At 37.1% G+C, this 16124-nt stretch overlaps 1 protein-coding gene across 5 annotated transcripts in view; it reads left to right on the top strand.

Moving 5' to 3' along the window:
• TADA2A (transcriptional adaptor 2A) overlaps nucleotides 1-16124 on the top strand; it is a 51856-nt gene that overhangs the window by 5355 nt on the left and 30377 nt on the right. For 4 of the 5 annotated variants that reach the window (XM_027034325.2, XM_027034324.2, XM_027034322.2 and 1 more), the window contains exons 3-4: nucleotides 6282-6388; nucleotides 7403-7462. In XM_027034325.2, the coding sequence (XP_026890126.1) occupies nucleotides 6282-6388; nucleotides 7403-7462 (167 nt within the window). Of the gene's footprint in view, nucleotides 1-5143; nucleotides 5257-6281; nucleotides 6389-7402; nucleotides 7463-16124 lie in introns of all 5 variants that reach the window. The other variant, XM_027034323.2, reaches the window with a different exon arrangement.

Below are 16124 nucleotides of genomic sequence, written 5' to 3'. Positions count from 1 at the left end.
ATTCGGGGCCTTTTGTGGTTCCATGTGTATTTTAGGATTGCTTGTTCTAGCTTCGAGAAGAATGCCCTCAGCAATTTCTTAAAAAGCCTCTTATTTACTCTGTCATCATGCTCCTATAAAATTAAGACAGAATGAAGTCTTCAAACACATCTAGTTCAAATCTCTCATTTTACATATGGAAAAAACCTGAATGAATTTTTCTAATGCTGGAAGTGTAAACAGAAACCACTCCTGTTTCCCTTTTTAAGATAATTTTTAGGGGCACCTGGGTGGTGCAATCAGTTAAGTGTCTGACTCTGGGTTTCAGCTCAGGTCATGATCTCAACAGTTTGTGAGTTCGAGCCCCTACTTGAAATTCTCTCTCCCTCTCTCTGCTGCTCCCCTGCTCATGTCCTCTGTCTCTCAAAATAAATAAACTTAAAAAAATTAAAAAATATAAAATAAAATAATTTTGGAACTTTTTTTCTGGAAATAATTTCAAACTTACAGGAAAGTTAGAAGAATAAGAATCATACAAATAATCCGCATACACTTGTTAACTTCTTACTCATTTGCACGTATTCTCTTTCTTTATAAGTATATAAATATATATATTAGAGTTAATATATATATTTATATACTGTATTATATACTTATAGGTAGACAGATACCCCATTTTTTCTTCAGAGTCATTTAAAGGTAAGGGACATAGATCATGTCCCTTTACCCCTAAGTACTTTATTGCTTATTTCCTAAGAATAGGGATATTCTGTTTTATAACTTCAGTAATCAACTTTAGTGAACTTAATATCAATAAAATACTTTTATCCACGCTACCATCTGTTGTTCAGTTTTGTAAGCTTGACTCAACAATGTCCTTTATGGTGTTTTTTTCATTCCAGTACAGGATATAGTCAGGGGTCAGGTCTAACATTAAGTTGCTAAGTTTCTTTAGCCTTCTTTAAGTTGAAACATTTCCACAGCCTTTGTCTTTAGTCACATTGATACTTTTTTTTTTTTTTTAATGTTTATCTTACTTTTTAGAGAGAGGGAGACACAGAATCTGACACAGTCTCCAAGTTCCAAGGTGTCAGCACACTGATGCGGGGTTCGAACCCACGAACCATGAGATCATGACCTGTGCTGAAGTCAGACACTCAACCGACTGAGCCACCCAGGTGCCCCCATGATGTTGATACTTTTGAAGAATACAGGCCCACCCTTCCTCCCTCCCCCTTTTTAAAATAGAGGTTTCTCGTTTTGGGTTTGTTTGGGTCTTACTCTACCCCTCGTTGGTGATAATGGTTTGAAGACCCAGTCATGGTGTTTGTTTTTCTCCACTGTATACTTTGTATTTTTCTCTTGCATATAATAAATAATCCATAGGAAGACACTTTCAGGCCGTAAAATATCTTGCTCCTCATCAAATTTCTCCTTAGATTTAACATCCATTATGATTTTTGCCTGATCCAATCTTTACTGTCATGGTTGCAAAATGATGTTTTTTCCCCCAAATGCAGCACTCTCCAAATTTGCTAGTTAGCACTTATATAATCTGTTTATATAATTATATGTATTACAGATAATATATATAATGATATGTGTTTATAATTTTTTGATTATATAATCAAGACACCTCCCATCTCCCTTATTTATTTGACTTAAGTGTGGACACATGAATTCCTATTTTCAAGAGTTTGTAATTCATTATTATACTTAATTATTTTGGTTCCCAGATTGTCCCAATTTGACCACTGTGAGAGCTCCTTCATTCTGTCTCCTGCATCCTTGTGACTTAACACCCATCACTTTTTTGAGCATCTCCTTACTTTTTGGCTATATGTTCCAGGTGCATCTTGTATCTCCCCTGCCCCAGCCCTGGAATTAGCCACTTCTCTGAGGAGCCCTGGTCCTTTTAGAGGGGAACGACATTAGAGACCAAGATCTAGTCATTTTTCATTGCTACTAGCATGTCTTTATCTTGGTCCTTTGGCCCACAGAGCTCTGAAATATGTGTATATATGCTGTGTACGTATATACCAACATACATTATATCTGTTCATACATACACTTTTAAGAAATCGTGAGTTCACACTGATACACCCATTCATTTTCATAGGCTTTTTTCTTGTTTTCTCCCATTCTTTATTTGTATGTCCTTTCCTCAGTGAGAACCTTGACTCCCAACATCAGCACATTTACTCATTTGCTCAGTTTTTTAATACATCCAAAATTATTTCAGAATTGCTTTTCACATACCGCTACATGTAACAGACCTACTTCAACAAGTTCAGGATTTGTTTGCAATTCTCCCCTGCATCACCCAAGAATATCCCCTATTCTTATGATTAAATGTTCATAAGTTGCTTGGATTTTTTTTTCCTTTTCAGTGTGGTTATAGTATTCTTTTGAAGTACTATCGGGTTCATTTGTTGATTCTGCTTTTCGTTTTCCCTTTTCATATTTATTAATTTGTTTTTTGTAAATTTGTATAACGTGCACTTCCAAAAATCAAAACTATACAAAAATATATATTTAGAAAATTGTTACTCCTTTCTGTGTCTCTTCCACTCCATTCCATCACCTCCCCACCCCTTTGTAGGTGTCTAACTTCATTGTTTTCTAGTTTATCTGTCCTTTATTTCTTTTTGCAAAGAAAAGCAGACATACATGTGTTTGGGTTTTTCCCCCCCCTCATTTCTTACAGGAAAGGTAGCATCCTATGTAAGTTTTTTTTGCAGTTTTGTTTTTTTCACTAATAGATTGTAAGGTCATTGTTGGATATCTAGGTAGTATTTTGTAATTTACAAATAATGTTCTAATGCATTCCTATTAGCAGTATATGAGAATACCTATTTCTCTACATTCTTAGTAAGAGAGTATTATCAAGCTTTTGAATTTTTGCCAATCTGATGGGTGAGAAATTATATCTCTATAGCTTTCTCTTATGAGTGCAGTTGAGTGTCATTTCATATGTTTGAGGGCCATTTTTAAATTTTCTCCCTTTTTTCTAGTTATTCATTTCTTTTGCAATAAGATTTTTGTTCTTTTTTCCCTCTCAGTTTTTATTTTTTTTATTTTTTTTAATGTTTATTTACTTTTGAGAGAGAGAGAGAGACCACGAGTTGAGGAGGGGGTAGAGAGAGAGAGGGAGACGCAAAAGCCGAAGCAACCTCCAGGCTCTGAGCTGTCAGCACAGAGCTGGATGTGGGGCTTGAACTCGAACCGTGAGATCATGACCTGAGCCGAAGTCGGACGCTTAACCGACTGAGCCACCCAGGCGCCCCTCCTGCTCAGTTTTTAAAAGTTCTTTGTATATCAGGGACTTTAGCCCTTTATCTGTAATACGTTTGCAAATAATTTCTTCTAGGCTACTTGCCTTTTTTATCTTGCTTATGGTATTTTTTGCCCTGGAAGTTTTTTGTTCCTGTTATTTATGTAGTCAAACTTACTGACCTTTTATTGCCTTTAGATTTTGAATGATGGCAAAAAAGTCTTTCCATACTCCTAGATTATAGAAAGTTGTAGAATGTCTCTGCGAAGGAGAGTTTGGCTACGTGTATCAAAAACCCTCTGTAGGCTTGACAGTTCTAGAAAAATATATTTTCTGAGGAATACAGCAGCATTCTTCGTAATAGTGAAAAGTTGGAAACAACATAAATGCCCATCAGTAGGGAACTGGTTAGATTTGTTGTTTTCAGCCTTACAAGACCCCATGTTTTCTTTTTAGAATATTTTTAGAGCCCCTTCACTCTTTGGAGAGGAAATACGCAGATAACATAGCACATCTACACCCATGATTTTAAAGAAACAGAAATAATAATGCCCTAACTATAATACAAAGGATAAATAAAAGAGAATAATGAACTAATGTAATTTATAATAAAATAATATGTATCTCAATATGCTTAGACACGATTTCAGTAGAAGACATAATAATGACAAGTAGTCAGATGCTTAACACCCATATTTTGAATCATTGTGCATCTTACAACTACAAAAGCACAGTGATTCATGTGTGTTGTACTGGTGACTCAGAAACCCCACAAGCTTGAATAACTCTTGGTAAAGTTCTGAACAAAACAAGATATAATCTCCTGTAGAAGTATGTGCAGTTGCCTTCTTAGAAAATTAAATGTATTTTAAAACTATCAAAAACATTTTGTTTTATATGTAATATGGAATTAAGTTCTAGGTCATGTAATTATGAACAGGTTTTTCACCACCTTGAATGTCTGTTGGGACATTTGAAAGTTATGTAGGACACAGGCCACTTTTTTGTTGTGTAGGTATGTCTTGAGTCTTGTAGGATATCTAGCATCCATGGTCCCAAACCTGCTAAATGCCAGTAGTGCTCTGTAGTCATTGTGGCCAACGAAAAAACATTTCTTCAGATTTCCGAAATGCCTTCTTACGGGGCAGTGGAAAACCATTAGGTTAGATGGTTGTTACAATGGAATATTATTCATCCATTAAAAAGAACGATGTATGTGTACTATCACGAAAGATGTTTGACAGTATATTATCGAGTGAAAAAAAAAGGCTACAAAACATCGTGTATGGTATCTCACTTTTGTTAAATATATATACACACATACATAAAAGACTAGAAATCAAAATATTAATAGAGGATGACTTTATGCCTTTGTTGTCTAAAATTTTTTAACTATAAATTGGATTTTTACTAAATAATCCCTTCTTGGGGCACCTAGGTGGCTCAGTAGGTTAAGCATCTGACTCTTGATTTCGTCTCAGGTCATAGTCTCCCGGTTGTGAGATCGAGCCCCATGTCGCGCTCTCCACTAAGTGTGGAGCCAGTTTAAGATTCTCTCTCTTCCTCTGTACCTCTCTCCTGCTCACAAGTGGTCTCTCTCTAAAAAAATAAAAAATTACTTCTTGATGTAAAGGTTTAAAAGCTCTTTTACTTGGGTCCAGGACTGACTTTTTTTCCTGAAGGAAGAAAAACAAGCTTACATCATTAAAATAAAAGAATGTGAGGAAGAAGGTAATTTGGTAAAAATTGTCATCTGACAATATAAAACAATTTTTGTTGTTCCATGTCAAAATTTAAAATGGGAGAAATGGGGTAGTTGCTGTTCCCTATATTTATTTTGAAGCTATTGCCAGAAGGATTATGTTTCTTTCCCCTGTTATTTTCCTCCAGGTCTTCATTTAGAAACAAATGAAAAGAACAATAAATAATCATCACTTGAAGGAGGGAAAGGTGCCTTGAAGAGTGTTTCTTGGACTCTAGGAAGGAAAATGCTATTACAGAATGTGAGAAATCCTGCCCTAGGCTATAAGCAAATTAAATCCTTTCATCTTCCTTCAAAGCCTGTATTTTCTTAAGACTTCTGCTGTTGATCATAGAAAATACTTGGCTAAGTTGCCCTAACTCTAGAGGGGCAGAGTTTGGAGCAACCAGGGACACACATATCGGCCTTTAAATCACTTGAAAGAGTTTGGATTGTACTTCTTGCCTTAATATTTCAGAGATGGTATGGTCATTGGAAATGGAGGAAGGTCTGCTTTGTTCTCTACTGTGAGAGAAAGGAAGGGAGCTTTCCTGGGTTTAAATTTCAACTCAGATATAAAGTTGTATATCCCAAGACATTTATTTATTTGTTTGTTACATTTATTCATTCATTTTGAGAGAGAGAGGGAAGGGCAGAGAGAGTGAGAGACAGAATCCCAAGCTCAGTGTGGGGCTCAAACTCATGAACCTTGAGATCATGACCCAGGATGAAATGAAGAGTTGGACACTCAACCGACTGAGCATCCCAGGCACCCCTCAAGCCCTCAAGACATACATTTAAAGTTTTTCCCTCCAACTTTCATTATGAAAATTTGCAAACTTAAGGAAAAGTTGAAAGAACACTACAGTGATTACTTGTTGGCTGCTACCTACATTTAACAATCATTAACATTTTGTCAGATTTGTTTTACCTAAGAATACCTATGTGTTGTATAGGTATGTGACATTTTCTCCCTTGCAGAAATAACCGGTGGGGGGGGGGGGGGGGGGCGGCTTGTGTTTGTAAATTTCTCTGCAGGGGAAATTACTTATCTACTTAAATGCTATGTATAGTAGTAGATACTACTGTAGGAAGAAATAAAGCTGCCCTGAAGAAAAAGGAACATAATTTTCATTTTTTCTTACTTAGAATGAGCTCATCTTGTTTCCAAGACAAATGGAGTCTTCCGTGTAGCTCACCACCTGTATGGTTATTTGCAAATTTTCACCTTCTTGGCACTTAAGGTAATCATGTTTTGAAACTAGTATATTTTTCTTTTTGTTCTAGATGATCCCTCTGATAAACCACCTTGCCGAGGCTGCTCCTCCTACCTCATGGAGCCTTACATCAAGTGTGCTGAATGTGGGCCACCCCCTTTTTTCCTCTGCTTACAGGTAACTCATTAAGGACATGCTTGCTTTTCCTGGCTTAATTTTATGGATATGGTAAATTCAGAGATCACTGTAGATTATTCAGAAGGATCATACTTTCTTAAATCAGTTCCTTCTACTTTGTCTTTCATTACACATTTTATCAGTGAAAAGTTGGGGAATAGAGCAGATGAATGACACAAACCGTTGAATATTCCACATTTCTGTATCAACCTAATGCTCAAAACTGTTTTTGCCAGTAGATTTAAAGTATTGAGATACAGGAAACAGAATTGGAGGATTATTCCTTTTGATGGCACCTATGACATTGTTTATTGTCTTACTGCAGAGTGGTCTTTGGGCAGGTGACAAACAAGGGAATAATCATTCTGTAATTGATGATAATAATAGTAATTATAAGTGCTTACTCTATTGTCAGACACTCTTTTGAGTAATTTATATGAATTAACCTTTAGTTTATCACTATAACCCTATGAAGTAGGTATGATTAGCATCCCCATTTTATAGAGGAAACTCAGGCAAAGAGAGGTTAAGTAATTTACTCAAGGTCACACAGCAAATACATATTTTATTGGATCCAGGACACTGTTGATTATATGAAGCATCCCAGTTTTAGAAATGTTAAATGGCTGATGGAAGTTGTAATATACTTTTTATTACAAGATGAATCCTCATTTCACAGTTTTAAAATATAAAAAAAATACATGTCTCAGAGTTGCCTAAATACTTTAAGTATGGAGCCAGGATTCAAATTTAGTCCATCTGATTCCAGAGCTTATGCTGTAATCAAAAGAGAAGATGTCTTAGGAAAAAGTCTGGTTTTTTTCCCCCAGATTGTGAGGGCCACTGAAGAGCTATGGTCATGAACATAGCCATCCTCTTGTGGCTATAGACAAAATTGAATGAATTCTTAAAAACTCATCACAAGAGTAGAGTACCCCCAAACCATCTTCTACCCTGTAAGAAAGCATTTCAAAAAGTAGTTTTTTGGTAACTTAATTTTCCTTTCTTTTGCAGTGTTTCACTCGAGGATTTGAGTACAAGAAACATCAAAGTGATCATACTTATGAAATAATGGTAATGATGAAGTTGCAGGGAATTTCCATTCATTTGTCAAGTATTGTACTGAGAATGTCTTTTTTTCTTCATCTTCAAGTATCTCCTTGCCTTTTCTTTCCTCTTCTTCCGAATTAGGTAATCATTTCCCAGTGAGTGTTTTTTTTTTTAAGTTACTTATTTTGAAAGAGAGAGAGAGTGTGTGTGTGTGTGCATGTGGGAGGGAGGGGCAGAGAGAGAGAATCCCAAGCAGTCTCCACACTGTTAGCACAGAGCTTGACAGGGGGCTCCATCCAGCGAACCGCAAGATCATGATCTGAGCCAAAATGAAAAGTAGAAGGCTTAACTGACTGAGCCACCCAGGCACCCTCCCCGCCAGTAAGTGTTTTAGGGTCTTATGGATCTACTAAGGCATTTAAGTCAAAAAATCATTTTATATACTCAGATTTTTGTTTCAAATTTAAAAAGAATTTAAGAGTACTTATTGAGGGACAGCTGGCTGGCTCAGTTAGTAGAGCATGACTCTTGATCTTGGTGTTGTGAGTTTGAGCCCCATGTTGAAGGTAGAGTTTATGTTAAATAGTTTTAAAGATTATAAAAAAAAAAAAAAGTAGGGGCATCTGGGTGGTTCAGTCAGTTAAACGTCTGACTCTTGGTTTTAGCTCAGGTCATGATCTCACAGTTCATGGGTTTGAACCCTGAGTCAGGGTCTACACTAACAGCACAGGGCCTGCTTGGGATTCCCTCTCTCCTCTCTCTCTGCCCTTTTCCGTGTTTGAACTCTATCTCAAAATAAATAAATAAACAAACAAACAAACTTTACCCCAAAATAAATAAATAAAATTTAAAAATGAAAAAAAAATACTTACTGAGTTTTACTGATGTAAGTTTAAGAGGTATAGGGCATTTTAGGTTTACTGATGAACATGTAGTGAATGTATTGTTGCTGTGTTTTGGCTAATGATACCATGTGGTTGCTGCGGGCAGTAGTGAAGTTTATGTCTGGCACTCCCTCCTCTTGCATTGGAGAATTAGTTACCCTCTGAGAGTTAAGTTATAAAATGAACATAGAGTGAATGGTATAAAACACAAAATTACTTTGAAGAGACAGACTGGCTTATAGGCCAGAATAAGACTTGGCAGTAACTTGATTGGTTGTATTGCCACCTCTAAAGAAAGAATGAGAGGCAGATGCTGGTAGTGTCCTTCCAAGTTCTAGTCAGAGGAATGGGCCCTTTAATAAACAAAAATGAATATATGGTCTACCTGGCAGGTATATGTATCTTTGTCAAGATAGTTTTGTCAGTTATTAGAACATTACTCTTAGTTCACCAAGTAGTTTTCTTACATTTGCCCTCCCATTGACTTTTTCTTACAAGAAAGAAGACTGGCTAGGCATCTTAACAGTAATAATTTCACACTGGATTAATCCATTGATATTTGTATTAGTTTTCTATTGCTGCCATAGCATATTATCAGAAATTAAGTGGCCTAAGACAACACAAATTTATCATCTTGCAATTCTGTAGGTCAGTAGGCCATTAAGCTCACCCAGCTTGCTATAGGTCCCATAATGTCAAAATGAGGGTATTGCCAGCCTGGGCTTTTATCTAGATGCATTGGGAGAAAGTCTGCTTCCAGTCAACTTCCAATCTGCTTCCATTCTCACTCAGGTTATTGACAGTATTCACTGCCTTGAGGTTTTAGGACTAATGCTACTCTCTTCCCTCAATTGGCTGTTGGCCCGGGCTTGCTCTAGGTCTCTAGAGGCCTCACTTCCTCCATATTTGAAGCTAGCAATGGCCAGGAGTTCTTGAGGGTTATTGATGAAATGCCTAGAGCCCCTCTGACCTCTCCTGCCTATCTTTGCTGAATTTCTCCAACTCTCCTGCCTCCCTTCTTCTTTTTTTTTTTTTTTAAAGGAAATTTTATTTATTTATTATAAGTAATCTCTACACACAAGGGGCTTGAATTTACAACCTCGAGATTAAGAGTCTCATCTTCTTCCAACTAAGCCAGCCAGGTGCCCTTCTCTTGTCTCCCTTTTCTACTTTTTTTTTTTTTTAAGTATGTTTATTTAGAGAGATCAGAGTGTGAGTGGGGGAGGAGCAGAGAGGGGGGAGAGAGAGAGAGAAAGAATCCCAAGCAGGCTCCGTGCTGTTAGCACAGAGCACCACACAGGGCTTGATTCAGAGCTCACAGTTCATGAGACCATGACATGAACCAAAACCAAGAGTCCCCGCTTATTCGACTGAGCCACCCAGGCGCCCCTCCATCTTTTACTTTTAAAGGCTCCTGTGATTACATTGGGCCCACCTGAATTATCCAGGCTGCTCTCCCTATTTTAAGGTCAACTGATTAGTGCCTTAATTCCATCAGCATAATCCCATCAGCAGTATCTAGTTAGTATTTGATTGAATAATGAGGGATCAGGAATCTTGGGAGGAAAGGGGCACATCTTTGGAATTCTGCCTACCAAAGTGCCATAATGTATCTACTTCAGTCTGTTAAAAGTTTAGAAAGGGTGGATTTTAGCATCTCTGAGTCTGATTATTTGTGGGGTCCTGTTTAAGATGAGTTTCTGGGCCTACAATGCTGAGACTCAGAGCCTGGTCCATAATTAATTAAAGAAATGCTCCTTAGTAAGAGTTCTTGGCAACCAACTGGCTAGACTTCGGCTATCTCTCTCTTAACACTTTCAGTCTTCTAAATAGTTTCTCCACTCATTGTAAGATTTGGAATAAATTTTTTTTATATTAGACTTTGTTTCATGGAGCATTTATAGGTTTGCAGCAAAATTGAGTAGAAAGTATAGGGATTTCCTGTATACTTCTGCCCCCACCCATGCATAGCCTCTCCCATTAACAACATCCCCCATCAGAGTAGTACATTTATTATAACTAATGAACCTACATTGACACTGCATTGTTATCCAGAGTGCCTGTTTACATCAGAGTTCACTCTTGGTGTTGTACATTCTGTGATGTATATATTACAACTTGGTGTTGTACATTCTGTAATGTAATATATAATGTCACATATCCACTGTTATAATGTCTTATAGAGTAGTTTCATGGCCTTAAAAATCCTCTGTGCCCTGCCTGTTCATCCATCCCCCGACCCCCCACCTCTGGCAACCACTGATCTTTTTACAGTTTCTATGGTTTTTGAGTTGCTTTTCCCAGAATGTCTTAAAATCGGAATCCTATGGTATATAGTCTTTCAAATTGACTTCTTTCACTTGATAATACTTGTTTGAGTTTCCTCCGTGTCTTTTCAGGCTTGATTGTTTATTTGTTTTTGTTTTTAGCACTAAATAATACTGCATTGTCAGGGACTCCTGGGTGGCTCAGTCGGTTGAGCATCTGACTTTGGCTCAGGTCATGATCTCACAGCTCGTGAGTTCTCGAGCCCTGCGTCGGGATCTGTGCTGACAGCTCAGAGCCTGGAGCCTGCTTCAGATTCTGTGTCTCCCTCTCTCTGCCCTAACCCACTCGCATTCTGTCTCTCTCAAAAATAAATAAACGTTAAAAAAAATTTAAAAATAATACTGCATTGTCTGGACATACCACAGGTTATCCATCCACCTACTGAAGGACATCTTGGTTGCTTCCAAGTTTTGGCAATTGTGAATAAAGCTGTTATGAACATTCATGTACAAGTTTTTGTGTGTACATAAGTTTTCAACTCCTTTGAGTAAATACAAAGGAGTGCAATTGCTGGATCACATGTATGAGTATGTTTAGTTTTGTAAGAAAACCGCCAAACTTGTCTTCTGAAGTGTCAGTATCATTTTGCATCCCCACCAGCAACAATGATAGTTCCTGTTGCTCCACATCTTTGCCTGCATTTCATACCAGTCATTGTTATGCATTTTGGCCATTCTAATAGGCATATAGTGCATCTCTTTTAATTGATGTGACATTTCTCTGATAAGATATGATGTGAAACATCTTCTCATATGAAAATTTTTTCCTCTTTGGTCATTGCAAAATAAATGAAGGGTTGGGAAAATATGGTCAAGCTATCTATGACTTTGAGTTCGTTTCACTAACACATCAGATCTTTAGAAAGGTGGTTTATTTTTCTCATATTCACACCAAAATGCCTGGAACCGAAACAGATTTATTCATTGGAATTGTGAAAACAATTCCTTAAAAGATAATTTAGTGTAGGCAGGGTAGATTGATGGTTATCCACTGTAGGAAAAGTGACCATGAGCTCTCTCTAGCTGTTCTGGGCACCTTGCCTTCTGCATAATGCTGAAAGCACTAAATTTCACTCTAAGTCCAATTAATTCTTCTGATTACATCATCCTTTTCTCACATATTCAACACCCATACAAACACATTTCAGAATTCTGCCCTTTGGGGAGTTTTTGGAGGTTCCTAATACTCCCTTTTTTCCTGCAGTCTTATCTATTCCCAGATAAGGAAGAGAAGAGTCTTTCCTTCTGTAGGATTGATGACCAAATTTTGGCTTTCTACACATGAAGCCACTAAAAACCTGATTTTTTCCTTTTTTTTTTTTTCACTTGAAACCACAGAAAACTTTAAATGGTTTTTTAGTACTTTTGTCATCTCACAGTGCTGTATTTTTGGAAGTTACTCATGCTGTGGTAGGTGGTGCATTAATCAAGATTCTGAGTTCTATGCCTATTTTTGTCTTATAATTCTTAGAACCTTGAATAAGTCAAGGCACCTCCTTCTGCCACACCCTTTATACCAGTGATCTTAAACTTTGGTGCCTAAGAATCACCTGGGAGCTTCTTCAAATTATAGATTCCTAGACCCTGCTCTTAGAGATTCTGGTTAGTAAGGCTGAGATTGCGTTCAGGATTTGAATAACACTGATTCAACTTTAAGAAAACTATCTTATGCCTATTTATTTATTTGGTATAGAAAGTCTTTTCTCACAGTAAAGCTCGTGAGGGCTAATTAATATTCTAAATACTGTTTTAGAAATAACATAGGTTCTTCAACCATGAATTGTCATATGTATTTATTATGATACTTGCCAGATTGATTATTATGAATATAGACATAGACTCTGAATGTATGATTTAGGCTTCTCTTTTGGATCTTCTGGTACCTCATGTGCTGGGCATATTCATAGTATGTGCTCAGATAAAAACATATTGCTTATAGCAGTGTAATTTCACAAATCACAGAAATTTTTTTTTTTGGTCATCAGCAAAAGGTACAACAATTTCTGAATGCCTATGAAATCTGAAGATCTCTTGTGTCACCTTTTTAAAAAAACTTATAGAAAATTTTATGTGTATACTAAAATAGAATATGTTTCAGTTATCTGTTGCTACCGAATAGTTACTTCAAAACTTTGTGGTATAAAATAACTAAGAGTCAGGAATTCAGATTGGGCACAGTGAGGGTGGCTTTCAGTTCCACATGATGTGTTTGAGGCTGGAAGTCCACGGGGCTTTTTTCACACCACTGCTGGCACCTCAGAATGGCTTGGTTAGGAGTCATCTGGGACATCTTAACTGTTATTTCATCAGGTAGCCTTGGGGCTTCTTCCTCCCCATGTGGCCTATACACCTGGTCTTTCCAGCAAGGAAGCTAGGTTTCTTACATGGTGGTTCCGGGCTCCCAAGACCACAAAAATGGAAGTGGCCAGGCCTTGAGCAAGTCACAGGTCCAGCCCATATTAAGTGAGAAGGGACTGCACCAGGATGTGATTGTTAACTACCTCTTAAACTGTCAACTCATAGCCTATGTTGTTTCATCTAAACTCCCACTTTTCCAGATTATCTTAAGCAGATCCCTCAGATTTCATACCAGTTCATCTATAAATGTTTTACTAGATCTCTCTAAAATTTAAAAGTAATTCAATCACTTTTCATGTTTCCCAGTCATGTCATAAAAGCTTTTTAAAAATATCTCTGTTCTCTTCTCTGCCCCTGAAATAATTACTGTTCTGGTTTTTATCACCATAGATCAGTTATGCATATTGTAGAACTGCATATAAGTGGATTCATATTGTATGTACTCTTGTTTCTGGTTTCCTTCAGCATATTTTTGAGATTTGTTCATATTGTGTATAGTAGTTCATTCCTTTTTATTACTGAATAATATTCCATGAATATGACACTGTTATGAATATGACACTGTTGATGGTTACCTGGGCTTTGCCTAGTTTGGGGCTTTTATGAATAAAGCTGTTATTGACATTCTTTTTTTTTTTTTAATTTTATTCTTTTAAATTTATATCCAAATTAGTTAGCATATAGTGTAACAATGATTTCAGGAGTAGATTCCTTAATGTCCCTTACCCATTTAGCCCATCCCCCCTCCCACACCCCCTCCAGTAACCCTCTGTTTGTTCTCCATATTTAACAGTCTCTTATGTGTTGTCCCCCTCCCTATTTTTATATTATTTTTGTTTCCCTTCCCTTATGTTCATCTGTTTTGTCTCTTAAAGTCCTCATATGAGTGAAGTCATATGATTTTTGTCTTTCTCTGACTAATTTCACTTAGCATAATACCCTCCAGTTCCATCCATGTAGTTGCAGATGATGAACATTCTTGTATAAGGCTTTCTGTGGACATATATTTTTGTCTTTCTTGGATAAATGCTTAAGACTGGAATTTCTGGGTCATAGAATAAATGATTGTACATTTTTAACTTTTTAAGAAACTGTCAGAAAGTTTCTTGAGTAGTTGTAGTGTTTTATACCTCTGCTAGCAGTGAATGAGAATTCTGATTGTTCGACCGACATGTTTGCCAACTTTTAGCTTTTTTAGTGGGTTTCGTGAGTGTGTAGTAGCATCATACATGTTTTTAACTTTTGCAGTGTGTTTTCATTGGATTACAAACGAGGTCCATACATTCCAATTGGTTGTTTCTTACATGTTCTTTTTCTTTTTTAGTGTTTATTCACTTTTGAGAGAAAGAGAGAGAGCACAAGTGGGGGAGAGGCAGAGAGAGAGGGAGACACAGAATCCGAAGCAGGCTCCAGGCTCTGAGCTATCACCACAGAACCCAATGCAAGGTTCAAACTCACGAACTGAGAGAACATGACCTGAACTGAAGTCAGCCACTTATCCCACTGAGCCACCCAGGCGCCCTTCTAACCTGTTTTCTATTCTGTGGGTGCTCCCTCTCCCTCTCCCCTACCCTCACTCTTTCTCTTGTTTCTTTTGGTTTATTTGATTTTTTAAAAAATATGAGTTCTTTGTCTTACAGATATTAGTACAGTTTGGATTTTGCTGATTAACATATTTTTCTGTGTTCTGTGTTTCCTATAAATTGGTAGTTACATATAGCGGCTACATCAGGTTTATTTATGATCATTGTGTAGATCTGTTCATTAGGGATTGCAAAATAGTTATCTTTTTAATCCTAGCACTCTTAATTTATGAGATAAAACAATTCTGTAAAAAGAAACACCTCATCATTATGTGGTTACCCTGAGGTAAAGTTTGTACAAGAAAGGCAGGATAAATAACATTATTTCCCTTTGCGTTCTAGGTTTGAAAGTATGAGTTGATTCCCTGGCATCTTCTAGATATTTAGAAGAGTTGATGTGTTTCATTCCTTTGCAGTTATTATCCTTATTGATGCTCAAAATGGTTAATGGGAGCATCTATAAGTTGGCCTGCAAATCTTTTTGACATGACTCTTGTAGTCTTTGAGTGTCTTTGCTGTTCATTATGACAAAATATTCTGGTCTCATCTGGTACATTTTCTAATTTAGAATCAGGTCTTTCTTTAAAGAATCCTGTTTCCTTTCGTGGGGAATAGTATTTAGTGGCTGCATACTGCGCATTAGAGGTGTTCGTTGCTACTGGGTTGGTCATTGTTTCTGGATTTTTTCATTGTACAGTGTTAGGAAGTTACTCTTTTGAGACAAAATATATCGTAAGTTGATACTAAAACTTTCAATTCAAATATAAGATTATAAGGTTTTTACATAATCTCATAGATCTTATATCCTTTTAACCCACAGCACAATTACTTACTTGCTTTGCTTTATCCCGTAACACATCCGCGTACAATAATCTCAGAAAAACTAGACCAATGCTGTTGCAGTTTTTTTTTTTTTTGAGAGAGAGAGAGAAAGTGTGTGGGAGTGCTCATGTGAGTGGGGGAGGGGCAGAGAGAGAGAGAGAGAGAATCTTAAGCCATTTCCCTCCCAGCACCCAGCCCAACACAGGGCTGAATCTTATACCGTGAGATCATGACCTGAGCCGAAATAGTCAGCCAACTAAGCCACCCAGGTGCCGCAAGATTTTTTTTTGGCAGTTCTTTTTACTTTTAAGGTGTATTCTACTAGAGATGTATAATGAAATCACTGTTTTAAAGTTATTTGGGATAGTTTCTTTCTTTGATTATGCCTTGAAATTAATTCATAGGTTTGTTTGTTACATTTTGCTTTTGATTCTTAGGATTTTATTTTATTTATTTTTAATGTTTATTTATTTTTGAGAGAGAGACAGAGTGTGAGTGGGGGAGGAGCAGAGAGAGAGGGAGACACAGAATCTGATTCAGGCTCCAGGCTCCGAGCTGTCAGCGCAGATCCCAACGTGGGGCTTGAACTCACAAACCGCGAGATCGTGACCTGAGCTGAGTCGGACGCTTACCGACTGAGCCACCCAGGTGCCACTGATTCTTAGGATTTTAAATTTAGTAATTAGCATCCAATGTATATATTTCAGTCAGA

This window comes from Acinonyx jubatus, chromosome E1 (assembly GCF_027475565.1).
Source record: "Acinonyx jubatus isolate Ajub_Pintada_27869175 chromosome E1, VMU_Ajub_asm_v1.0, whole genome shotgun sequence".
NCBI lineage: Eukaryota > Metazoa > Chordata > Mammalia > Carnivora > Felidae > Acinonyx > Acinonyx jubatus.
Note: the sequence above shows the minus strand (reverse complement) of the source record. Positions and strands in the feature narration are given on the sequence as shown.